Source organism: Sphaerodactylus townsendi, linkage group LG02, assembly GCF_021028975.2.
Source record: "Sphaerodactylus townsendi isolate TG3544 linkage group LG02, MPM_Stown_v2.3, whole genome shotgun sequence".
Lineage (NCBI taxonomy): Eukaryota > Metazoa > Chordata > Lepidosauria > Squamata > Sphaerodactylidae > Sphaerodactylus > Sphaerodactylus townsendi.
In genome coordinates, this window is record NC_059426.1 from 140,276,523 (window position 1) to 140,303,364 (window position 26,842).

The 26,842-nt window shown below is 39.9% G+C and overlaps 1 protein-coding gene across 1 annotated transcript in view; it reads left to right on the top strand.

Moving 5' to 3' along the window:
* The first annotated feature begins 1,161 nt into the window (after window positions 1-1,161).
* LOC125425803 (tetratricopeptide repeat protein 6-like) overlaps window positions 1,162-26,842 on the top strand; it is a 30,243-nt gene continuing 4,562 nt past the window's right edge. Inside the window, exons 1-15 of the mRNA XM_048483477.1 lie at window positions 1,162-1,292; window positions 1,847-2,016; window positions 2,820-2,940; window positions 5,276-5,426; window positions 8,067-8,149; window positions 9,127-9,203; window positions 10,913-11,073; window positions 12,360-12,494; window positions 13,831-13,980; window positions 15,590-15,730; window positions 17,390-17,503; window positions 20,582-20,701; window positions 21,428-21,501; window positions 22,038-22,248; window positions 26,397-26,549. Coding sequence (XP_048339434.1) covers window positions 1,192-1,292; window positions 1,847-2,016; window positions 2,820-2,940; window positions 5,276-5,426; window positions 8,067-8,149; window positions 9,127-9,203; window positions 10,913-11,073; window positions 12,360-12,494; window positions 13,831-13,980; window positions 15,590-15,730; window positions 17,390-17,503; window positions 20,582-20,701; window positions 21,428-21,501; window positions 22,038-22,248; window positions 26,397-26,549 — 1,962 coding nt within the window. The 5' untranslated portion in view covers window positions 1,162-1,191. The remainder of the gene's footprint in view (window positions 1,293-1,846; window positions 2,017-2,819; window positions 2,941-5,275; window positions 5,427-8,066; window positions 8,150-9,126; window positions 9,204-10,912; window positions 11,074-12,359; window positions 12,495-13,830; window positions 13,981-15,589; window positions 15,731-17,389; window positions 17,504-20,581; window positions 20,702-21,427; window positions 21,502-22,037; window positions 22,249-26,396; window positions 26,550-26,842) is intronic.

Genomic DNA, 26,842 nt, shown 5'->3' on the forward strand with positions numbered 1-26,842 from the left:
CATTGAAAATGCTGGGGGGAAGAATTAGGACTAATAAAAGGAAACACTTCTTCACGCAACTTGTGATTGGTGTTTGGAATATGCTGCCACAGGAGGTGGTGATGGCCACTAACCTGGATAGCTTTAAAAAGGGCTTGGACAGATTTATGGAGGAGAAGTCAATCTATGGCTACCAATCTTGATCCTCCTTGATCTCAGATTGCAAATGCCTTAGCAGACCAGGTGCTCAGGAGCAGCAGCAGCAGAAGGCCATTGCTTTCATCTCCTGCATGTGAGCTCCCAAAGGCACCTGGTGGGCCACTGCGAGTAGCAGAATGCTGGACTAGATGGACTCTGGTCTGAACCAGCAGGCTAGTTCTTATGTTCTTATTCAAGTCTAGATATCTGAACTAAAAAAGCATTTGCAAATAATCCTGTGGCAGGGTTCCAAACACACACACACACACACACACACACTCACACACACACACACACACACACACACACACACACTGAAATGCAGTCAATCTTCCAAAACAGTTTGTGGTGTGTGATGGTCATTTGTTTACAGAAAGAATACATTGCATATATCTAAGCTGCAAAGCATATCTGAAATAGCTGTTTGGAGCCAGGCATTATCTTCAGTTATCCATCTAGAATTAAGATGTCATTGTCAAGCAGCTAATATGACTGTTAATATATGGTTGTGGGTTGATACATAAGTTATTTCCTCAAGTGCTCTGTGAGTATCTGAACGTATTAGACCCTACTGAAAATTAAGTTTATAGATATATTTAATATTTTTTCTTTTAGATACAGGAGGAATAAAAATGGCGAAAACAAATATTACTTGGTACCGGTAGCATGATCTGTTTGACTAGAAAAGATTAACTTTAACTGGTGAAACAGAACGTTTTGGACCCACAGAGTATTTTATGTAGCAGAATGGAAAATGAGATAAAGTCTCAGTTATGTAATGTTTTAATTATAGAAGTAAAGCTGGTATATTTAGTTACTTCAGATAGTTAATGGACTGATGGCAAACTAAAAGACATATTGGGGTCAATACATGATTTGTTTTCATAAAAACAGTGTTGTTCTTTTGCACAATTTTCATTAATACAGTACAAATATAGCACTTTTGCAAATGTTTTGTGTATTTTATTTTCATTGTAGTGCGTTTACTATAACCCCCGAAGAACAGATGCACTTATGAAGCATGGAATTTATTACTTTAACAAATCAAATTGGTTTACTTCTATTAATGATTTTACAGATGTGATTAAAATAGATCCAAACAATGCAGAGGCAAGGTAAAAATACATTTTACAAGAATTGAAACCAGTGTTGTTCTAAAATATATTCAATAGTTAAAATGGTGGGTTTTTTTTAAACCAATGCATTTGGACTGTAGAGAATGATAAATAGTAGCTTTGTCCTGTACTGTGTGGGGAAAAGTGCCCTAAATTAAATCCTAATTAAATCCAAACAGTGTGAGAAAGAAAAAGGAAATGATCCACAATAAAATCATAACAAACCAACATGCAACCAAATAAACCAATCCAAAGTCTGGGTGAATAAAAATGTTTTAACTTGAAGCCTACATTTTGGAATGCTAGGCCAGGTCGGTGTCTGTGGCACCCATGGGGAGCCCCAGTTGCTCTTTTAGCTACATACATCCCTGCTGGGTGGGAACTCAGAACAGGTGGCCCCCACCAGGCCATTAACCTACCAATTAATTGTCGTTTGAGTCTGTACCCTAAATGCTGCTGATGTTAATTTGGGATTACAATCCTGAATAGTTTTAACTGTTGTTTTCACGCAATGGAACACAAACTCATTCTCCTAAAACTGTTCTTTTCCCTAGAACTTTTCGAGGAAGAGCCTATATGAAACAAGGGGAGTACAAAAAAGCAGCTGCTGATTTCTCTGCTGCAATACACTTGGACCCTTGCAACTGGATGGCGTTCTACTACAGAGGCTGCATTTTGAGAAAGGTTGATCCAAAGCAGGCTCTTCAGGACTTCAGTATTTCTGGTATTATACTTTGATTTTTATGCACAGCCTAAATTCCTTCTGTGTTGATTGCAGTTTTAGAAGAATATTCACAGTGAGGTTTAATTGTTGTGATTGCTCAGACATTGGCAAGTCCTGTCATAAGTGAAGGCTTCAATAAATCTGATCAGGATGTATTTAGCACTAGAAGCTGATGGCTGAATTTGACTTTGTTAGCCTAGTCTTCTAATTACTTGAAAATAACTTTACAATTCTAATGGTGCTGTTGTGGGGACTGCAAGAATGCTGCTCTTATATTGCTTTTTTGTTTAATTCCAGTTGCATTTTTCAGTATATAACTTATCCATCTCCATTTTCAATGTTAATTTTGTTTCTCCTATGACATATTTTAAAATTGAATTTGTGGATTCAATTTTAAAATTGAATCTATCTATTCATAATGGACAGCATAATTATTTCTTTGGGAACTGTTGGAGAGTGTGGTTTTATTCAACCCAAACTGCTTCATAAGCCCACATATGTCTCAAAGCCATCTCTTCTTCCCCATTTACACTCCAACCTTTTTCTTCCCTTTCACATCAAAATTATTGGTTAATACAGTGATGCATGATTTATTTAAATAGCAAGAGAAAACAAGTCCACAATTCTGGAAAGAGGTTGTAATTAGTACCAGACCAGTAAACAACGAAGTATAATGGAAAGAAATGTCATACAATAGACAGTCAATGATGTACTCTGAAAATAATGTGATTATTATAAAAGATGCAATTAGTGACTGCATGTACAAAAAAACCTAAATATCTGATTTCTCCTTCTCTTTCCAGTTCTTCTCAATGATGATTTTGAAAATCTTAGTTGTTTCATTCACCGTGGCATCTTGTATACAGAAATGGAACAGTGGATACTGGCAATCTGTGATTTTGAAAGTGTAGTTGCTTTGGACAGGTAGTCTCTTTCACTTTGCTTTGTTGCATACTTCACTGACTTCTTGCTCTTTGTCACAAGAGCCTATGAGATCAATTCAGAATATGTAACCACAAATTAAGATACCTTTCCCCCAGTATCATTTTTTTCAATGCGAATTTGTCCTGAAGAAGAAAGCTACAGGTAACAAGTATGTTTCATGGGATAAATAGCAGCTCCCAGGACCTTGCATAGTTGTTAAGCTGTACAGGAGATAATGCTGAACCTTGTAGATCACCACAGGTGACTCGCAAGTGAATGCAGCTGAGAGAACCAAGGAAATTAATTGAGAAGTACTTTTCTCGTAGTGCAGATTGTTAATCATGTCAAATAAGAGAGTTTAAAATACTGAAATAAGGCTGGAAGACCAACTAATAAGGATCTAGATCAGGGGTGTCAAACATTTGCATTCTAGAAGGGGCTTATCAGACCTGCAAGCCAGTTGAGGCAACCCCCCACCCCTTGCTCCCAATCTGGCCTGGTGAGCCCAGCAGGTTGCCTCAACTAGTTTGTGGGCCTGAAAAGCCCTCTCAAGGCAGCCATCTTACTCCACTGTGAGCTCACCAATGCTGTTCTGGGGCCAGCCGAGGCAGCCACCCCTCCCCCATCCCTTATCCAGCCCTCATAACAAATGAATTTGATGCCCCTGATATAGATAATGAGCTTTATTTAAGACTACTCAATAACTCTACCACCTAGTGCACAACAAAAGGCTTCCTGTTATTTTTTAGTGCGTGCGTGCATGTGTGTGACTTTAAACTGAGAGCTGAGTTGGAGAGAGAAAGGGGGGTAAGAAGGAATGAGAGTGGTATGATTGGTTGATTCAAGAGTGTGCATGTGGGAGGGCTGTGCTGGACTGGCTGAAGATGTCAGAGAGTCAAAGGCAGAGGAGAAGGTGACAGGATTTCAGAGTGAAAGGACTTGGAATGTCAAAGCTCTAATCAGAGAGAGTTAAAGTTCTGTGTAAGCATGGCAGAATGTGTTAGGGCTTCTGAGGGAAAAGATCCAGCATTGAGAGAATTAGTCAGTGTGTCAGAGGGTATACAGAGAAAGTCTGAGTCTCAATATCTGTTAGACAAAATAAAGACAGAATCTGACAGAACTATGAGAGAGAAAATGTCAAAAGGTGTCAGAGTGAATTTATGTTGAGTGAAGTCCTCAAAGTATTTTTTGCTTCATTTTGATTTGATTTGATTTTGTAAATATTCTTCTTGAAATCTTGAATATACCTATCGGTTATAAATAAAATCTTTCTTTGAAGAAGCATTGGAATCCCACCCTATTTTCCTCATGACCATGTAAGCCATCCACTTTGCCTTATAAGCTTGTACACACTACCAAAAGGAGATAAAAGGGTTTTTTTGTTGTTGTTGTTCAATTTATTCCTGGTGGGAAGAATTAAGGAAACAAATATTAGTTGGCACTTATATTTATTTATTTATTTTTAAAAGAGTTAGGAACAACAGCCCGGAAAACCCACCAGAACCAGTTGAATCTGGCCGTGAAAGCCTTCGACAATACATTAACTCAGTTCAGTTCAATACAGGTGCCTAAGGAGTCAGGAGGCAGCAGTATTTCACCAGTCAAAGATGTACAGAGAGCACAAAGTTGAGGTTTACAGAGAATAGTAGCCAGATAAAGACTCAAGGAACTTAAAGAAGTTCCTTTCCTGGAAGCAGTCAAAGAAAGAACAAAAGTCTACAAGCAAGTACTTTATTTTAGGCAGACCCTGGGAGGAGTTAGGGTCTCCATTCTTCTAAATATTAAATCTTTTGTTTGAACTGTTGAACCTTGCTTGTGACTCTCCCACTCTGTTCTGGCCGGGCACAGGGCACCAGAAACAGTTTTGCTTGGGGAACAGGTCATGGGTGGAAGGGTCATCGCACCTCCCTATCTCATCTTAACGTGAGGATGGAATGACCAATTCTTCAGAGGAAGGCATTAGCCATCAATCTTACCAAGTGAACCAGTCTCCCATTACTGGATCTTATTAGCCAAGATCAGCAAGCATTTTTTTCCCTTCAGATTGCTTAGTCCAGGGCTCTCTAAGGTTTTTGAGCCTGTGAGTACCTTTCAAATTCTGATATAGTGTTGTGAGTGCAACCATAAAATGGCTGCAAGGTGAAAACTCATTAAATGCTTCACCGGTGGATGAAGAGGAATTTTGCATTGATACATGGTTTCACGTGTATGAATCTGTCTCATAATTTCATCAGCAGTATTCAAAGAAGCATGCTTATAAAGAATATAATTTCATATTTGTTGGATTAAAGTGTATGTGCACGCAGTCAAAAATATGTTTCTGTCTCCATTTTAGGAGTCTTACTTTGCCTTATGTAAATATTGGACTGATCATGCTGTTACATTTGGATCGTTATTTTGAAGCTGTTGGACAGTTCACTAGTGCCATTCAGATGGATCCTTTAGATACTAGGCCATATTTGTGCAGAGCTCAGGCATATCACAAGGTATTTCCTAGCAGTCTGTGTTACTCTCCCAATTAAATATGGTCATCCATTACTCCTTTTGGACAACATATTAAAACTAGAAAATTCTTAAATTCTATGACTGAGGGTAGTGCTTCAAATTCCATCAGGTCACCCCTGCGTAGTTCAAGGTGTTTGCTTCTGTGTCATATTTGGATGGATTTGGATCTATGAAATATATAACATTATTGTATGTTTCTGTGGTATAGACATTAGAGAAGTCACTTTTGTAAGGGCACTGAGGTAGAAAGCTAGTACATTCTATTTGAGTGGGGAGTGGTGGGGAGTGGGGAGTGGTGTGATATCTGTGTATAAAAAAGTCAAGGTGTATTGATAATGACTCACATCATCATCATCATCATCATCATCATCATCATCATCATCATCATCATCATCATCATCATCATCATCATCATCATAATTTTAAAGATATCCTACTTTTGGCTGACAGAAATCCTGCCATACTTTTCAAACAAATTATCTTCTTTTCTGCCAGCTTGGCAAAGTATATATTCTGATCTATGGGTTTTAAAGCTCATTTAGTTTGGTCATAAAATTGAGTTTGTTGAAATGCTTCCTTGTGTCACTCCCTCCCAGGCATGGGAGAACCCTCTCACTGAACTTGCATCCCAGCTGGGTAATCTGTTGCAAAAGGGTGCTGTACAGCCTGTGGAGAATCAGGGTTTCTGGGGCTTTCATTCCTGCATCTTCCTTGTGGATAAGAAGGACAGAAGAAAGCATGCCATATTAGACCTTTTAGGGAATTGAACGAATTCATTAAGGTTCCCAAATTCCGCATGGTTACACTCCTTGCTGTCTTAGAGTTCCTGTCTAACAGTGTCTGATTTGCAGTATTTAACCTTAAGGACACATATTTCCATATCACGATACATAAGGAAAATTCCTATGTTTCAGATATGGGGATACCATCTATTAATATACCTCGCTTCCGTTCGACTTTTCCACGACCCCAAGGGTATATGCTAAATGGGTGGCAGTAGTGGTAGTCCACCTCTGCACCTTGGGATGCTCAATATTTGCATTCTTAGATGACTGACTCATCACAGCCCCATCCAAAGACATTTTGACCAGCCATATCACCCTATTCACAAGGACATGCAAATGCCTAGGACTGGTAATAAACTGGAAAAAGTATAAGGTCACAACTGTAACATACAGTCCAATTCATGGGGGCTTTACTAGACTCCAGCAAGGGTAAAGCTTTTCTTCTGAAGATAGCGCTAAATCCATTTTAGCAGTGATCAAGATGATGAATAGATCTAGGTGGCAGATGCCATCAATTATCCAGAGGCGACCAGGGTTAGTGGCTTCAACAATGTGGGTTACTTATGAGGGGTCTCCAGAATTGGTTCATCAAATGTTTTCACCCCTCTAGAATGCACCAAACAACACATCTGTCAATCCCTAGAGCCATCATTAGGTCTCTAAATTGGTGGGAGAGGGAGGAAAATTTGTTAGCAGGCATTTGATTTCTGCAATGCCCATAGGATAGTGACCACACATGCTTCCCATTGGAGATGGAGAGCTCACTGAGGAGAATGATCTATTCAGGGAAATTGGAAGGAGAGGGAGTCCATGCTCTAGTCAGATTAATAGCCCTGAACTTCTTTAGGAGCCTATTTGTCTTGGCCCCCCACCTCTAGCTATCAAACAGTACCATAGGGCCAGGGAGCATTCTCGTGGCTGATCCAGTCGGGTGACACCGTGACTACAGTCTTCTACATAAAACAAAACGTTTATGCAATACGGGGTTCCTCTTTGTGCAATGTAATGGTGAGCAGAGAGGGCATGGGAGGTTGCTCTCAGACACAAGATGCATTTACTATCATGAGTGATGTAATAGGGATTACATCTGGAGTCAGGAACATGTAAGGCGCATCTAACTAAGCAAGCAGCATTTCCTGTACATTACCAGCAACAAGTGGGAGATAAATTGGACTTACCTGAGACCCATCTCTGACAGATGGGGATTCCCCAGATGGACCTCTTTCCCACAGGAGACTCCAAAAAGCACCCAATTTGTGCTCAACAGTAGTGCACATTCCACTGTCATTAGGAGACGCTTTCCAACCAAGGTGGCAGGACCATCTGCTTTAGGCCTTTTGACCATTCCCTATACTGCTGAGGGTGGTAGGAAAGATCCGAACAGTGAGTATTAGGTGCATTGTGATAGACCCCTTTTGGCCAGGACAGATCTGGTTCACAGATTTGGCTAGAATGGCAGGAGAGAACCAGATCCCATTTCCCATATAGAGGGATTTGTTGAAATATCTTGCACCACAACATAGTACACTTCCATTTGATAGCGTGGCTCATTCTGGGACACCAAGAACACTATCCAGAGGAGTATTGGAAGTACTTCTACAGTCTTGTAGATCATCCACAATATATTCCTATGCCACGAAGTGGAGAAGGTTTTGAAAAACAGTCTGAGGAAGTGGGCAGAACAGTTCTGCAGGCATTGCTCCAGTGGGAGCATCACCCCACCTTCAAGTAAGTCAAGCTAGCTAGAATCCCAATGTGGGGTTGCACCAGAAGACTGAAACTGAAAAATGGACTAGGAGGCTAGGATTAATGATTCTTTTACTTCTCAAATAATAGATTCACAAATTGAATGATTCATTGAAAGATGTAACTAGAGCCATTCATCTCCAGCCGAACTCACCCCGTTTATGTTTAATGAGGTATGAACACTTATTGGGATGTAGCAATGCATTCCTACAGCTATTCTTTCTGCTTCTTTCTTTCCTTCTAATTGTTTCTATTATAACATGTTAGTAAATCTGTATCTATAGGAGCTACTAACATGTGAATTCTACATAGAAGCCTGTATGTGTATGGACAAGAGGAGTGAAAAGTGACCCCCCCCCCCAGCAACTAGTGTAGATCAAGGTTGTGTATACATGCTGTCCTCTTGCTGTAAGTGAATATTCTTGGCATCAGAAGTGGGGCTGGTTGCTTTTCTTAATCCTGGTTCAGGCAAGCTCATGTATAGGCTTAAAAACACCCCAGGGGCTGGAGTCGCATATTCATCTTCTCAGCTCAGCAGAAGCTTCTGCAGTGGCTTAGAATCTTAAGGGAGCCAAAACCAGCTCTTTCAGGGCTGAAACCAATTTAGTGATTTGAGTGCCAGTCAAGGAGAAGGAGTGCAAAAGGAGGAAAATCTCTGCCTCTTTGCTCCTGCTCACAATTTTTTTCTTAGGCACATCACTCACTGTTACACTGTGGCCATTGCAGTCGGTGCTCGTCTCCTTTTAGTTTTTGTATTTTTGGGAAGCACTGTTTTATCATCATCCACCAAAAATGCCATCTAGTGAAAAATGTACAGAAACAATTTTTAAGTATATATATTTGATACAATTTTACAGCATATTAATTAATAAACAAAAATAAATGGAATATCTTAGGACTGAATTTGGTTAGATGAACTTCTACCTATTTGTAAAGAAATTTGATCATTAGAATCAGATGTGATCATTTATCATGTTTACTCATGAAGAAGTGCCTTTTATTTTGGCAGCATTATTAGCATGCACACATAGTGAATATAGCGCAAATGTAAACCTGAAGACATTTTTTTGACTAAGATATTGAGATGTTATTATTAAAGTATTTTTTAGAAGTTCTGAACAACTCACTTATATTGAATGCTTTATTACAGGGGACAATATTTGCTAGACATGAAGAAGTATGAACTAGCACATTTTTGCTTACGCCAAGTAGCAGAAATGGGCCAAGGTACAGTCTTTTTTCTGTTGGGGCATATAAGAACTTTGAAATGCTTAAGGACATATATTATTTTTGTATTGTGTTTTTAAAATTGTTCATTTTGTTTCATTTAATTATGAAGGCATTCTTTTTTAACACATTTCTAGCTACGGTGTCTTGCCTTTCATTCAATTACAGTGAAAATGTAAGGGACTATATCCATTGTCAACTAGCAGGTAGACAGGAAAAAGTTCCAGTTTTATAGTTAGGGCTGCCAACCTCCAATTGGTGGCTGAAGATATCCCTGTATTACAACTGAACGCCAAGTGACAGAAATCAGTCCACCTGGAGAAAATGATAGTTTTGTAAGGAGGACTCTAAGTTATACCCCACAGAAGTCTCTCCGCTCCCCAAACCACACCTTCCTAAGGCTCCCCCCACCCCCTGATCTCTGGGTATTTCCCAACTCTGTGCTGGCAACCCTATTTATAGGCAATTAAAATTCTTTCTCGCTGATCAGACAGGGGCAGATGTTTGGCATCCCAAGATGGCAGGAAAGGTGACAATGGAAACATAAGTGACATTTGTTACCACATTTGGCTGGCAGAGTTACACAGTAATCAGGGGATGTTCAGGGAATCGCCAAAACACAACAGGAAAGCAGAATCATTTATCTGGCAACCCAAAGCAAACAGCCTGCAGAAGAGAGCAGGCACAGCTTTTGACAATCAAGTGTATGTAGATTTCATGACAGAGTTGGCATTTGGGAACCCCAAAAGGCAGAATAAAATTTCATTAACTAGTGCAAGGGCAGCATGGATACTTGCAGAAATAGTAAATGAATTACTTAATGTCTCAAACAGTGAAATTTGCAAAACACCAGACCAAACTAGTTCAGGTAAAACGATGCTGGAAAGCTGCTTATGTAGAATCAAGAAAGTCTTTCCCACTCTAGCAGTGATTTCACAAAATAGGAAAACAACAAAAATATTGCAAGTCCTGTTAAGAGGCACCCTGTAATTTTCATTATTTTTGGGATTTTTCCCATTTGTTAACAAACAGATACATTTCTCTAGAAATGGTGGCTGGGATCCAAAGAGCTGCTTCAAGCACACCCAAGGCCTTAGATAAGCCTTGTGGCACAGTTTACTCCATTGGGCAAACTTACGTTTACTTACAAGCTACATGGCATTTTTCCTATCGGACAATTAGTTCCTTCCCAGGGCCACATTGGGTTGAGAAGTTGGTGCTTAAGCCCCCTGTCATTGTGCACCACTGTCCCAATTTGCATTGGGCCTACATTCACCAAGGACTCAGTTTCTACACACGAAACCTTCAGACCATGCCTGGTCAACAGGACTGGAGTGAACATGTTCACGACACAAGGAGTGCATAATGTGATGTTAGGCCTCAATGCTATCAGTTGTTATACAGTTCCAGAAAGCTGGGGCAGGTCAGCTTTGCATTTCAGGCAGATCTTACCTGTTATGAGGAGGCCACATATTTTAAACCAGACTTATGTGAGGTTTGCAGATATCAAATTCAGGGCTACAGCTTTTCCAACGGCTGTTCTGGAAAGATGGTAGAAGGTTATTTGATATTTTGAACATTTGGCTATATTTTAAAAATTATATATGGACTGTATTTTCAATTACTGAATATTATATAAGTTGATAAAGTAGAGTGCAAAACCATAAATACCTTGAGCCATAATATCTTCCCTATAAATACCCTTACAGGATCCTTTGAATGTTCCATTGTTCAAGAAGCCCTTGTTCAGTCATTCTGTCAGAATCATAATAGGGCCATTGAGTGTGCACTTACAGCTACAAAGAAGCAACCTGAGCCTTCCACATTTGTTCTCCTGGGGAAAATCCAAATGAAAGCCAAAAAGCACAAGGTTTGAGAAAAATCCTTAAATTTGTGTAGTCTTCAATGGAAGTAGATATTGAAAAGTTAGAGAATCAGTGACAAATCAGAAAAATCAACTCAGTTCCATGAAAGCATTTCCAAGCTTTTTAATTTTTCTCCCTGATTTGGGAGACTTTCCCCTTACCTGTTGGAGCCTTTTATATAAGAGGGATTGTGATTGAGAAACTCTTCCTGTCTCTCTTGAGATGCTGTGAAGCACCTTCATAAAGTTATTTACCTTCTGGAAATGTCAATGTTTTCTTCTACCCACTTTGCAAACAAGAATTTAAGTTATCAATAAATGCGTACCTTTCGTTCATCTTTGTTGCCTCTACAGTCCCACATGGGGACTGTGCTTGTGTGGGCCAGCCAAGGATACTTTAAGATAACTTTCTGAGGGCATTAGTCAACCAGAGAGGGCTCCCATACCCCTGTCATGCACCCTAGCTAATAGATTTTTCTGAAATGGCTGTAATACAGTCTGTATCCAATGGCTTAAACCACAACAATGTGGGCAGTTTAAACACAATGTGAAATAAATAATTTCATGAAGAGTAGTTTACATAGTATGATATACAGAATTTCATACATTTATAGTCAATTTTGGAATAAGTACACAAATGTACAAGATAGCATTTCATACATCAGCTGCTGTTTCAAAATAAACACAAAAGGTGGGGCTAGTTAACCTCCGGTGCTGGTTAACCCTGTAATGCCTTCTCAGGCCCCTCAATATAATTCTTATTATTTGAGTTTGCAGTCAAAAATTCTCCTATGGATTTTCCTGCCAGGGTCATATGACTAAGGGAAGGGGTTCACTTTCTTTTTCCAGTTCTTTCTTCTCTGCCATGAGGAGTAAACATATTTTGGTTAGCTCGAGTAAATTCCTCTTAGGAAGTAAAGTCCTTCAGAAGGGACTCTGCTTTGTTTGCTTGCTTCAGAGGAACCAAGGAAGATTCCCATGTTTTTTTCCCAGACTTTATCTCACTGGGTGACTTCTGCTGTCAAATTGGGTTATTACAAGGCAGAGATTTCCTTATGTGAGGAATATAATCGCCTGAGAATGTCATTCCAATTGGATGTAAACATAAAGACAGTACAGATGGAAATATGTTTCCTACTGAAACCAATGGGAAATAAAAACGACAATGAAGCATGAATGACATTTGGGAACCAAGTAAACATTTAAAAAAAATGCATGCTGTTATAGAAAAGGGACATTCTCAAGATATAAGCATCAGTTAATGAGGTCTGTATTGCTTCATTTTATTGCAGGATGCTGTGGCTAGTTTTAAGGAAGCATTGAAACTGCTTATGGGCACTGGAAAAACAGTGCCATGTACGTTTGAGGCTGCAGAAATGTATTATTTTATAGGCCAATGCTACAAGGAACGTATTTTATTAATAGAGGTATGGATTTCTTAGAATTCTGGCATTTCAGTTTTTTTTATTGTAAATTAAATATTTGGTCACTGAACTGAAATGAATACAAAATTGAAATATTTTGGATTGGATCCCTGTATTCAGCTGTGCAGAGCTGCCTTGGTGCTTGTCTAGCCAGAACTGACTTTGCAAGTGGCAGCAGAGTATTGCCTGGGGGGACAGGGATCCCCCTTCAGAAGACCTGGCTGGCTGCCTCACCAATTGCCTCACCAATTGCGGCTTTCAGGCTTCGAGTGAGAGTTGCCCGGGGGGGTGGGGGGGTTGAGATACCTGTACTGTTGTAACAGAAACTTGCCACTTGCCTCAACAACACTTGAATCTCCAAATATGGCAACTTTTTACTTTGAACTTGCAGTTAGCTTATTTGTATTATTATTTGTGTAATCAGAATTTAAGCTCCAAAGGCAAAACAGTTTGGAAATTTAAAAGAATGTGGTGCAACCCATTCTCCCAGTTCTCATCCATGGAATCAGGAGAGGCTTGAACACACTGTACAGCGTTCATGCTGGCTATTCAGCAAAGCCAAATGCCCCCCCCCCGCCCCCGTGAAAAAGCTGTTTTGACTTTTTGGGGGCATCATTTAGCCCTTAGCAGCCTAGTGCTGAGCAGAAGCTTACATCCTGGTGTCAAGAAAGCCAAATAGATCTCGGCTTTTTCAGTTCTCATAGTTGCCTAGCAGGAGTTTTCATTGTTTTCACAACAGGGCGGCCTGGGAGGGTGGGATTCCCAACCCTCTAGACAGCTATGAAAGCTGAAAAAGCTGAAGTTGCATTAATCTTATAATTCCGTGTAAGCAAAAGGAAATGTGAAAAGGGATCCAATCCAGTACCACAAAATGACAAGTGTATTTTATGTTCTAGTCATTAGTTCTATAGTTTCATAGAAGAGAATGTTGGAATGGGTATGAAAGATAAAAGCAATTTATTCAACAGAATCTTTGTCCTTTTGTATGCCATGTTTAAACTATATCTTAAAGTAAGTTAGAAAAATGAGATTTAACTATTGATATTCTAGCTCTTTTCCTAAAGGTAATATTCAGCAAAATTGGGGTGTTGTGTGGTTTCCAGGCTGCATGGCCGTGTTGTAGTAGCATTTTCTCCTGACGTTTCACCTGCATCTGTGGCTGGCATCTTCAGAGGATCAGATCCTCTGAAGATGCTAGCCACAGATGCAGGCAAAACGTCAGGAGAAAATGCTGCTAGAACACGGCTATGCAGCCCGGAAACCACACAGCACCCCAGTGATTCCGGCCATGAAAGCCTTCGACAATACATTCAGCAAAATTTACTGTATCATCTTTCAGGCCTGTGATGCTTTCTCCACTGCTGTCAAATTGTATCCGCGTTATGCTGATGCGTTTTATGAGCGAGGACTATGCAGAATGCAGCTCCAGCAAGAAAAATGCATATTAGATTTTAACAAAGTGCTTGCTATTTCACCAAAACATTTTCAGGTAACACTGGCAATTCGGGTTTCTGCAGATATTGAAATAGAATTTTAACGATTTTGGTACGGTATGTCTAGTGGTATAGATGAAAGATGGAAGATTCATGAAAAGTCTCATTAACCATGTATGGTTAAGAATTTCCTTGTTAGAAGTACACAATTTCCCTTGAACAATATTAGCTGCTAAGGGGAGTTGCAACCCACCCACATACCCCAAGTAGTAGAGGCCCCATCCCACATCTCTGTTCCTCCCCTCACCCCCAGCACATTTCCCTCTTTAGGGATCTATATGAGGGTCTTTCTTCAAAATGCTTTGTGTCAAATGTATTTCAGCATAATTTTTGAAGGACAACAATGATAAACTAAACTGCAGAGGCCTATTGCCAGATAAACAGGTGGAAGCTGTGGCCAGGTGTGTGTTTTACCAATTTGTACTGGCAAGATAGCTGTGGCCTTTCCTGGGTAGAACTTCTTTCCACTTCAGTCATGTTCTGAGGTCCTGCTTTTGCTGCTCCCACCTTCTACAATTAGGCAGATGGCAACCCAGTAGAGGGCCTTCTCAGCCATGACACCAAAACTCTGGAATTTTTCCCAGAGTGACTTCCTTGGTGGACCAGATGAGAAAAGAAAGGCAGGGAATAAATTTTGAAAATAATAATAATTTGCTGCCCTCTAAAATAAATTGCTAGAGTCAGTTAGTGTAGTGGCTAAGGTGTCAGATAGGATCTGAGAAACCAGGTTTGAGTGCCTGCTCTTGCCTTGGAAGCTCGCTGAGTGACTTTGGGCCAGTCACAAACTCTCAGTCCTGACTCTGACTGGTATTTGGATGGGAGACCTCCGAGCAAATCCAGGATCAGGCCTTGGAGGCAGGCAATGGTAAACCGCCTCCAAATGTCTCTTGCCTCGAAAGCCCTACATGATCATCATAAGTCAACTGCGACTTGACAGCAAAAATACGTAAGTAAATAAACTGGGTAGAAAGATGCTTGCAGTGAAGCCTTAAGCAGAATTACAGTCTTCTATGACTTTCAATAACCCTAGAAGGGTGCAACTTTGCTTAGGATTTCATTGTTAGTTTTTTAGTGCTATCCTAGAAAGGAGCCCTGTCAAATAAGCCTAAGTAGGTTGTTCAGTAGACCTGCTTAGGATTTCTCTCAGACAGCCTAATCCAAAGGGCTGAGGCAACCCAGGATGGCACTGCTGCCACACCACATCCAGAAGGCGCTCGAGCAGCATGGGGAGGCAGCAGTAAAGAGAAATTCCCTGGCTACCTCCAAAGCCCTCCATAAGCCAAAATGGAGTTACCCGGAGTCTTAGATCACAGTGTTCCTGGCTCCAAAGCATGGGTAGAAGCCTAGGGCTCTAAAGCCCAGGTGGAAGCCAAATAATGATGCCCCTGACGCCAATGAAGGGGACAAAGATGCTGCCACTGTTCCCAAAAGCTGTTCTGCTCCCTCCTCTTGATTGAGCCATTAGTCTTTTAGTGTCATATTTTTATATGAATGATTTTACTCTCATTTACCAATCATTACAAGAGGGCCAGAATGTTGCACTTTTCAGTACAATACACATACAAGTCACCCAGTCTTTCTGTGATGTTTTTCTTTTCCATAAAGGCATATTTAAGCCGTGCTGCTTTCTTTGGAAGTAAACAAAGATATTCTAAAGCAATAATGAACTGTACTGAAGCAATCAAAATTCATCCTAACAGTGTGAGAGGTTATCTCTACAGAGGAACACTGAAGATTTACAATAAGGTAAACATGACTACAGATAACGTGTTAACAAAGTCTATACACTCCTGTTGCCACTGGCTGGTTTACATATTTTTGAAGCTCACTGCTACTTGCAGATACAGAGAATTCAAATCTACTGGTTTATAAAACAATATAATAGTCTGCCTTAAGTGATTGTGTTTTTAGGAACATTATTTCATAAGAAATGTCATTGCAGTTCATAACAAATGCAAGTGATAAAGATGACTAGAAAAATAAAACCTGCATAGCTGGATAACTGTTAAGCGCAATTAACAATAAAAGTGGTGTTTCCAATAGAAATGTTGACATGAAATAAAGTCGGTTAGGTAATACCTTCTAGCAGCAAAGGTCTGTGAAGCTTGGGTATTTATGCACACTCGCTAAATATTAGGGATGTGCTCAGAATTTTTGTTCAGATTTGACTCATTTGGGTTATAAAACTTGTTCAGATTCTTTAGTAGCATTTTAAAAAGTTATTTTATACCTCTGTTGTGCTTTTAATTGATTTGCGCCCTGCCTTGTATTCCTCTGGGAGAAGGGAAACCAGCAAGAATGTCAAATAAATAAATAATACTTGCTAAAGTAGCAATGAAATCATTTATGGGATACATATCCACTTCTACAATTGTCATGCCCCCACAGAGGCTTTTGTTATTTCCCCATTAAGATTCAGTTTTCCCTTAGTTAGCATGGTTTTTGTTCATTGTTAAGTCTTCTAAGGGAGGGTGTTTTAGTTAGCCGCTGTCCCTTTAAGACATTTCTCAAGAGGCAGTCTTCCTTCTTCACCCAGCAATCCCCTGTTTTAGCTCTTGCCAATCAGTCAGAGCGAGGTGCCAAGGGTAGCTGGAGACTGGAATATTCGTGACATATATGGTGGTCCATAGAGCACAAGTTAACAGTAATTATAACCAGACAAGGACTGAAAGGAAGCAAGACACAGTGGACTTTCTTGAAAGCAGCCAAGAGAAGCCACAGTCTACAGCTTCAAATCTGCTGAAGACAAGCATGTACTCTGATTTAGATAGACCCAAGGAAGGAGTTAGGGTCTTGATTCTCTCAAGTAATAAATCTATTGTTGAACTGTTGAACCTGGCTTGTGTCTCCCCCACTCTGTCCTAGCCAAGTACAGGGCACCAAAAACAGATTCACTTGGGGGGCAGAACAACAATCTACATTGAAAATGAGCTGAACAATGTGAAACATCTTACAAAAGTGCTCTGAAAAATTCAAACATGCTGCCAGCTTCTTTGGCTTATTTTTTGGTTTATAAAAGAGAATTCAAGGGGAAAAAATGATTAAGGTCCATTTAGTCCAACTCTTTGATTCTAAAGAGCAGACAGATGTCTCTGGAAACATTCAACAAGGGTACAAAGGTGATGGCCGCCACCCCCTTTATTTGTCCCTAACACCTGGTACTCAGAGATATATCACCTCAGGATAATTGTGTAAAAAAATTTTTTAAGTTTGTTCTGAACTTACTCCTAATCAACTTCATTGGATTACCTCAAGTTTTATAATGAGATGGGGAGTCTTTATGGACACTAAATTATAATAAATACCAACTTCATTAATGAGTGCCATGAGGTAGAGATATTGTGTTTTATAGGATTATATGATTCTTTCAAAGTGTATTAATATCACCATGTCATTTTTCTGTAGACTTACAAAAATGCTGTTGAAGATTTAGATAAAACCATAGAACTGGACAATATTTGCATTTTGGCCTATTACAACAGGGGAGTCTGTTACCATCAGATGAAGGACTACAAAAATGTATGTTTCATTTTCCTGTCAACATTTATAAAATTTCACGATTTCTGAATATTAGCATCCTGCTTTAACTCTTAATTATTGTGTCTCTGCAGTTTGTATATGAATCTCGATACACTGGTTCTTCTGACGATCAAAAGCAAATTGATCAGATATTGCCATAGGGATATTAATAAATATGGATGGGAATAATTAAAAGCACAGTTAAATGTATTGTCGAAGGCTTTCACGGCCGGAATCACTTGGGTGCTGTGTGGTTTCCAGGCTGTATGGCCGTGTTCTAGCAGCATTCTCTCCTGACGTTTCGCCTGCATCTGTGGCTGGCATCTTCAGAGGATCTGATGTTGGAAAAGCAAGTGGAGTATATATCTGTTGCAGTGTCCAGGGTGGGTGGGGAAACCTTGCCTGTGAGTAACAAAGGCGGCAACCAGGTCAATAGTTGAGGGCATCTGAATAGAAGTATGAGTAACAATGAAGAACTATAGCCTGGGAGTAACCCTGTAGATAGCAAGGTCACTGGTGGGAGCATCTGAATAGAAGTATCTTGGCCTTTGTTTCTTTTGTCTATGGTCATCCTGTGAACCAGCTCCACACAAACACAGGATGACCATAGACAAAGGAAACAAAGGCCAGGATACTTCTATTCAGATGCTCCCACCAGTGACTCCTTATATCTACAGGGTTAATTCCCAGGCTATAGTTCTTCATTGTTACTCATACTTCTATTCAGATGCCCCTCAACTATTGACCTGGTTGTCACTTGTTACTCACAGGCAAGGTTTCCCAATCTGTTCCCGACACTGCAACAGATATATACCTAATTTGCTTTTCCAACATCAGATCCTCTGAAGATGCCAGCCACAGATGCAGGCTAAAACGCCAGGAGAGAATGTTGCTAGAACACAGGATGAGACCATAGCCAAACGAAACAAAGTCCTAGATCCTTCTATTCAGATGCTCCCACCACTGACCTTGCTCTCTACAGGGTTGCTCCCAGGTTATAGTTCTTCATTGTTACTCATACTTCTATTCAGATGCCCTCAACTATTGACCTGGTTGCCGCCTTTGTTACTCACAGGCAAGGTTTCCCCACCCACCCTGGACACTGCAACAGATATATACTCCACTTGCTTTTCCAACATCAGATCCTCTGAAGATGCCAGCCACAGATGCAGGCGAAACGTCAGGAGAGAATGCTGCTAGAACACGGCCATACAGCCCGGAAACCACACAGCACCCAAAAGCACAGTTAGTTAGAAAGTTGAATTTAGAGTTTTGAAAATAAGTGCCTATGAGACTTTCTTGTGATTTTGGCATGTGAAAGGAGCTTCTTCAAAGCTGAAGTGTATGACGAACAAGAACATTTGGTTTGCTAGTTTTGCTCCGCATGGATGAATGTTCACAGATTATTAATTTGTAATCCATATGTACATCTTCATGGGTCTTCTCATTGAGATTGCACAGGCTCATAGGCCAGTCTTGGTTGGATTAGATAGTCTTTCTTCTTCTCCAGCTGAATAATAGGTGCTCACTTCCCCTCCTCCACTGCAGGAGGTAGGATATATTCCCACATAAATGGTCACATGAAGGGAGAGGGAGGAGTGCTGTTCCTTCAGTTCTTCTTTCACCATCACAGTGAATGAAAATGCTTCTCTGGCTGGCTCCCAGTCTTTGCTGATTGGAATTGGATCATGCTTCTTTAGTGAGTTTTCCCCTCATCATATGGAGCCCAAGAAAAGTGCTTGTCATGGGCGGCCAGAATTGCAACGTCAGATCCTCACAGGGAATGCCTGCTTTGCCTGAGGGAGGCCCATGTACCATCTTCCTGCAAGGCCTGCACAGCCTTAACACCTAAGATGCAGTAATGTAGGACCTTAAGACAGCTCTTTAAGAGAGCGCCATGGCCCCTCCAGGGGATGGGTCTCAATCAACTCCCTGTTGATACTTTTGATTCCTCTGGGTCCCAGGAAGTCCATCTCCTCAACACAGGCCACCAGGGCTACCTTTGAACCACCTCTTCAGAATGGGCTCAAAAAGAAGCACGCTGACAAGGGAGACCACAGGATTAAGCATCCAGGTTCCTCTGTCTTGAGAGAATCTGAAGTGAAGACTCCCCACCATCTTTCATCCTCAAAGTTGCCTACTGGCCCCTTTTCCTACTACCAATGGAGCCTGACATTAGTCTTAACACAGTTGACAGGCAAGCTGTTTAATGGCCAAATGTGACTTGGCTGTCCTCTGGTATAAGTGCCTTCCTAGTGGCTAGACAGGGGACATCTTGCAGGCAGCGTAGGGAAAAAAGGTGCATTTTAAAGCATCTTCAAATAGGATCACTTGAGCAGAAATAAGGCATTCTGAGGACGTCTTGGGGAAAAAGCTGTGTGGAGTTCCTCTCCAAGATGCCCTTTTTTCTGTCCTCAAGACGCCTTGTTTGTGCTGTGCAGAATGGACCAATGTTAAACTGGTCTGCTTAATAATAAGCTTTGCTGCTTGAGGGAAGTAACTAAAACCCTCCTAGCCATTCCATGAATAAAAGTGAGCACAACATGCTTTTTGTGTGGTAAAAAAGTTGGCCATAGCCATTTTATTAACAAAAGCTTTATGCTGTTTGGTGGGGTTTACTCCCAGGAAAGTGGCTTTGGGACTGCAGTCTAAGGCCTCTTCTGCACATGCAGAATAATGCACATTCAATCCACTTTCACCATTGTTTGCAAGTGGATTTTGCTAATCTGCACAATAAAATCCAGCTGCAAAGTGCATTGAAAGTGGATTGAAAGTGCATTATTCTGCATGTGGAAGGGACCTAGGAGTATGCTCAGTGTGTTGAAGAGGAATGTTTTCCCCCAGGAGGGTTTCTCTGTCCCTTTCCGCACATGCAGAATAATGCACTTTCAATCCACTTTCAGTGTACTTTGCAGCTGGATTTATTGTGTGAAATAGCAAAATCCACTTACAAACAATTGTGAAAGTGGATTGAAAGTGCATTATTCTGCATGTGTGGAAGGGGCCCCTCCCCCCCCCATAAATGCATATGTGATTTGGCATTCTGCAGCATTTACTGTGTGACTTTTATTTTTATAGGCTTTGAAAGATTACAGTATTACTCTTCTTCTTGAGCCAAACAAAGACATTACCTTGAAAGTGTTTATTAACCGGGCACTAATCTATGCTGAACTGGATCAATATGCTAATTCATTGGAGGTATAGATCTTTTTTTTCCAAACAGAATATATAAGAAATTCCAGATTTTTCATTAGCGTAGAGGGGGGGAAATCCTCTAAGAACTAGAAATGTAATTCTTCTTAGATAACTCATTTATTTGAAAGATAATTATCCAAAACATGTTACTGGATGAAAACCTCATGGGTTTTCCAGAGGTAATGTTTAGGGACTAAACATCTGATACTGACTCAGAGAATATTTACCTAATAAACATGTAAACCTCAAACCAAACCACTAACGCAGGTTACTGATGAATGGCAGTTCTTTTACCAGCAAAGAACCAGCAACATTCTCTTTGTCCCTAGAGAGAGTCTCCTGTTACCTTCTGTTGTGATCTTCTGTCAGCCAGTGAGGCATATTTGTTTTGTCTGGTATTTCAGTGATCCTTCTTTTCAGTCATATATTTTAACTGCTGTTTGAATGTTTTTGTATGTGCATTTTAGCTTGGTTGTTATTGTCTTATGATGTGTTTGGTTTAAATGGCTTTTATTATGTATGTTTTTAATCTTCCATTTTGATAGCTCTGAGGATGATAGAAAGAGGTGGTATACATTTTTATATAAATAAATAAAAACACAACACATAAATAAAAACATTACCTCTGGAAAACACTCACACATGGTGTTGCTAGTGCAACAATCACCTTTTGGATGATGCTTGTGAAATAAATTGTCAGGTACTTCAAATTGTTTCTCTGCTTTTTAGGACTTTACAGAGGCAGCACTGAGGAACCCAAAAAATGGTCAACTCTTCCAAGCTCTTGGCATCTGCTATCACAGGTAGTATTAAATACTCAATGATGTGAGTTTAGAAATATGTTTATGGTGAAATTTACAGAGGAAAAGTATAAAAATGAACAAAAACTCAAAGAGAAGATTTTCTAGTGTTCAGAAACCATACATCTTATCTTTAGTTTTTTGCCGTGGTTTGTTGTGTTCTCTTCTTTTCTAATGGTTGCTAGGAAACAGAATTCCTCAGATAGACTGTTCGTTGACCAGTTATCAGATTTGAAAATCAGTAGGATTTATATATATATATATATATATATATATATGAAAAAATGCTATTGTGACAAATGAACAGGAAAAATTCTGTAGTGGTCTAATTGCTGGACATTTGGTCATAATTCTCTAAAATATATTCTGATATATTCTTATAAAATAATGCTGAATAAGAAACCAACCACAGAATTATTATTTTATATAGTTTACATTTTAGTTCCAAGGAATTATGTTAATGTGATGTCTTCTATTGTAAATAATATGTTGCACTGTTGTTAATGAAATATTAGCTGTCAGATCCATGTTGATTTTAGGCTTCAAAGGTACGAAGAAGCTGTGAAGTCATTTTCTACGGTGCTTAAATTGAATCCTTTTTCTCTGGATGGCTATATTGGACGAGGGAATTCATACATGGAATATGGTCATCTGGCTGGTTCAGAACAGGCCCAGAAAGAGTTCTTGAAAGCCATACATTTGAATCCATTATGCATAAAGGCCAGACTTTGCTTAGGATACAACTTACAGGTAATTTTTTTAACACCTATGTCATAATACTCTGATACCAATAAAAGCAAAGTTCATTAATCTAGTTAATCTAATAATTCTCTCTGCAGCTGTTTAAGCAAGAGTTCACTTATAATATTCAACAAAGTTAGAAGACTTTTCTAGAGGACAAAATAATTTGCACGCATGGCAATATTATGCATCCACTTCAGAGAAACAGTTAGTTTGGATTCTTTTGGCTTTCCAATGGATTTCAACATTCCAGAGCAGGCTGATGCGAAGAGTAGTGCTTGGCTTCCTGTTCTCCCATGTTTTTGAAATTTTACAGCTCAAAATTCTGATGAAAGACGCTGGATTGTGACTTTAGTTACAGTTAGGTCAAAGAATCTTTTTGTGGTACAACTGATATTAATGTGGGGACAAGGGGATAGGTAAGAGAGATTATAGAGACTGAGGAAGTGCCATCGCCACAACAGTTCTCCAACATTTACTCAGAATTCTTTGCAGTGCTGAAAAAGAGCAGGGACTGGAAAGCCATTATAAGCTTAGGTACCTAAGCAACCACATTACATTGTCAGTTCTTATTGGTAAAACTGAGATCAATAGCCCAGGCTCTGCAGGCTACTGGCTTTGTAGCCTATGTGGAGTTTACAGAGGCATAACTTCTGCCACCCTACTGCAAATGTATCTGGTTTTCCTATCAGCAGAAAGAAGAGTTTGGATTTATATCCCCCCTTTCTCTCCTGTAGAAGGGGCTTACAATCTCAAAGGGGTTTACAATTTCCTTGCCCTTCCCCCCTCACAACAAACACCCTATGAGGTGGGTGGGGCTGAGAGAGCTCAGAAAAGCTGTGACTAGCCCAAGGTCACCCAGCTGGCGTGTGTGGGAGTGTACAGGCTAATCTGAATTCCCCAGATAAGCCTCCACAGCTCAAGCGGCAGAGCGGGGGATCACACCCGGTTCCTCCAGATTAGAATGCTCCTGCTCTTAACTACTACACCACTGCTGCTGCTAAGACTATATCCCTACATGGACCATCCAATCATTCTTTCAAGCAGGGCTCAGATAGGTTCAATCCAGACTTTACAGAACCACTGATTTCCTGATCAGCCTTCATCAGTGATAGATGACAGAACAAGTTGATCATTGTTCAAGAGCAGAGCATGAAATTGCACTAACCATTGGCTAAGGGAAAAGTGGCTGTTCTCAGTTCTCCTGCTGTTTACTCACCAATGAGGTGTAGTATATCAGTATGACAGAATCAACCCCACAGAATCAAACCCAGGCCTCACACTTCCTGTCCAACAATACTTTCTTAAGTAATCAACATAATCAGAAATTTTAAATTTGTGTTTTTGTCTGTTCCTAGTTGCCAAGTAAGAATGCTGGACCTCAGCTTTATCCGAATCAGAACCATATGATTAGGGGACTAATGGGACAAAATTTTAGAGTGGTTGTTGCTCTGGGCTATTGCTCTGGGAAGTTATGTTGTTTTTATTTATTATTTATTCATAGATAGGTCCTGGAATGCTTGAAATCTTTAGGGGCTTATAATAGCTCTCAACAGATATGCCACTATTCCTAGATATATGGAAACCCAAATTTTGAAACTGAAATTAGGCCACAACAAACATTCTCCTTGTGCTTCTGGAACCCTTTCTCCATTTATTCTCCACACTGAATATCCCTGTTCACATGTTATAGTGAATTCACATGCATTTTATAAGTATGTGTGTATCAGGTGAAAGCACCTTTTTCCACTACTTTTTTATGCTCGAGTCTATTAAACTTGAACCCCAAAAAATTCCTGCTGCCTCTCAACTTCATGTGGAGCTGGGAGGCAGCAAGCGCTTTATGGAATATGCATTTGTAAGTTGCTGAAAGTCAGTTATCAAAGAATCAGCACTATTTTTCTAAAGCATTAACAGCCTACTTCCACTTCTGCTACTTTACTTCCACTTCACTTCCAACCACGCTTTTAACTTTCATTGAGTCAGCCAAGATTCTTTTTCAATAAGAGTTTCTTAAGGATACAATATTGTGTATGATGTGGCTTCTCTGATGCCTTCTATGATGCGGCTGGTCTCTACCCGAGCCAGGGCCTTTACGGCCCTGGCCCCTGCCTGGTGGAACACTCTTCCTCCAGCTGTCCGGGCCCTGCTGGACCTTGGTGAGTTCTGCAGGGCCTGTAAGACTGAGCTGTTCCACCGGCTTTTGATGTGGCTGGCCGTGGATTGGCTACTCTCTTGTAATGCCTGCCACATTCACCATCTTTGGTAGCGCCTGCTGCTTCCATCTTTCGCGCTGCCAGCCCCTCCCGGCCTTTTAGATCAGGTGCCTCCAATCCAATCATGCATTGTATTGTTGTACCGAAGTTCTTTGCTGCTTTGATTTTAATTTAATTTATTATTGGTTTTAGATAGTTATGTATTCTATTAATTGAATTGAACTGTATGTGGTCGTTTGGGGTTGTTGTGAGCTGCCTAGAGCCCTTTGGGGATGAGTTGGCCTATAAAATCAAAATAAATAAATAAAAATAAATATTTTAATTACCCCACTAAAAATAAGTGTTACATTTAGAAAGATAACGTAAGTAATACAGGTGAAATAGTGTTACCGGTAGATTATTCTTAAGCCTATTGTTTTTATGAAGAGGTGAACAGAAGAGGCAATCTATATTGCAAGTATTTATGAAAAAGTAATAAAAGGGCAATTTTGTATTAAATTACAGGTGTTTATTATGAAGTGTTTAAATAATAGTAAAATTGTTTTGGATTACTTCAGCCTATGAGTTTTGGTGGCCTAGTCTTGCCTAATTTAGTCTAGCCTAGCACACTAATTTCTGAGAAGGGTGTTTTAAAAAAAACCTTTCTAAAAGTAGACCTATTTTTTTCCTTTCAAAGCATACATAAACAGTCGCTTGACTCAAAATGATTAATGTAATTTTTCCTCTTTTTTAACAGAGGTCAAGACTACCCAATACATTTTTCTTCAGAAGTTGAGTTATATATTACTCTTCTGCTGAAACAAGCTGTCTCATCAATCTGAAATATAAATCCTTCCCTTCCTAACCTATCCTCAAAAGCATAAGATCTAATTAAAGTGTTGATAACATCCTTTTCAGTTCAATATATGTATTGTTGGTGATGCCAATTAATAAGCTTGCTTGATAGTTTATAATTTTTGAGCTATAAAGATATGCTGCAAGAGTAAGTTGACAGGTAGAAATATTTGGAAGGCCGCTATTTATGGCTCTTATACAAGCCAAAATATTACTACATCTACCAAAACATCTGTAGACAAGTACAGATTTTACCTTTTTATACTTTCACATTTTCATTTCCCTACCACAACCAGAACAAAGAACAACATTACTTATCACATCAATGTCAACTAAAAACAGTGTTGCATGTTCTTCATTAAAAAATCATAAAATTATGCCTGTAGGATCTAAACATAGACAGGGGTGTACTTCAATCTATAATTTCCTCTTTTTCAAAAAATGAAATAATCCTTTTTTTTAAAAAAAAGTAAAAGGGGGAAATTATCTTGTAAACCCCCAGAATTTGCTGTGGAACAGCCTCACTGAAGAAGAGAATAATCACCCAGATGTCATTGCTGGCTGCAAAGGGACCCTTATAACAGTTCAAGCTTCAGGACCCCAAAAAGGCAGATTCATCCCCGCATGCACCTAATCTAAAAGGGGAGATACCTGAAGCAGGACCTCTGAAGATGACCATAGCTGCTAGGCAAATTCATAAGGGATTAGGTCCGTGGTGGCGAACCTTTGGCACTCCAGATGTTACGGACTACAATTCCCATCAGCCCCTACCAGCAGGGCCAATTGGCCATGCTGGCAGGGGCTGATGGGAATTGTAGTCCATAACATCTGGAGTGCCAAAGGTTCGCCACCGCTGGATTAGGTGGTCCTTCAGGTATGCATCAAATCTAACATGAGAATTACTCAACACATATAAGGAAATATCAACTAAGCACGATATGCAGATTGTATGTGCATTTGCTGTATTTTGCAAACAGGGCCAGTGTCACTATGCAAAAGTTTGGGAAGCTGCGTGGAACCCACATATTGCTTCCCTTATTAGGACAAATTCTAGGCAATCTCAAGCAGCCAGTTGCTACAGTTAATGATGATGTTAACTTATTTTAGGGTCTTGGAAAGTTTCAAAAAGCTTGGCACCAGTTTTCAGCAGCAATTCAAATTAATCCAGGATGTCATATTGCCTATGATGGGCGTGCAATAGTTTGTCTTCAGATGGGTGACACATTTGCTGCCTTTCAAGATATAAATGCTGCACTAAAGGTAACAATTAATATTGCTTCTTTTAGTATTCAGCTGCTTCCTTGCTGCAGGATTAAAGTGTTCTTTCCCTGAAGTTTGTAATTGACACCTTTCACATCTGCCCTTTCCATAAATACTCAAGTTTCATGATCATCCTTCCCATTGACACCTGCACCAACTAATTCCCTGCTTGAATATGAGCTAGGTTTACTGTTGTCATGATGATGCCCTCCCCCCACCCACACAGATGAGGAATTTAAGGGAGGAGAACTTGGTAGTGGAGAATTCAGAAGAAAATGGATTTGGTGATTGAC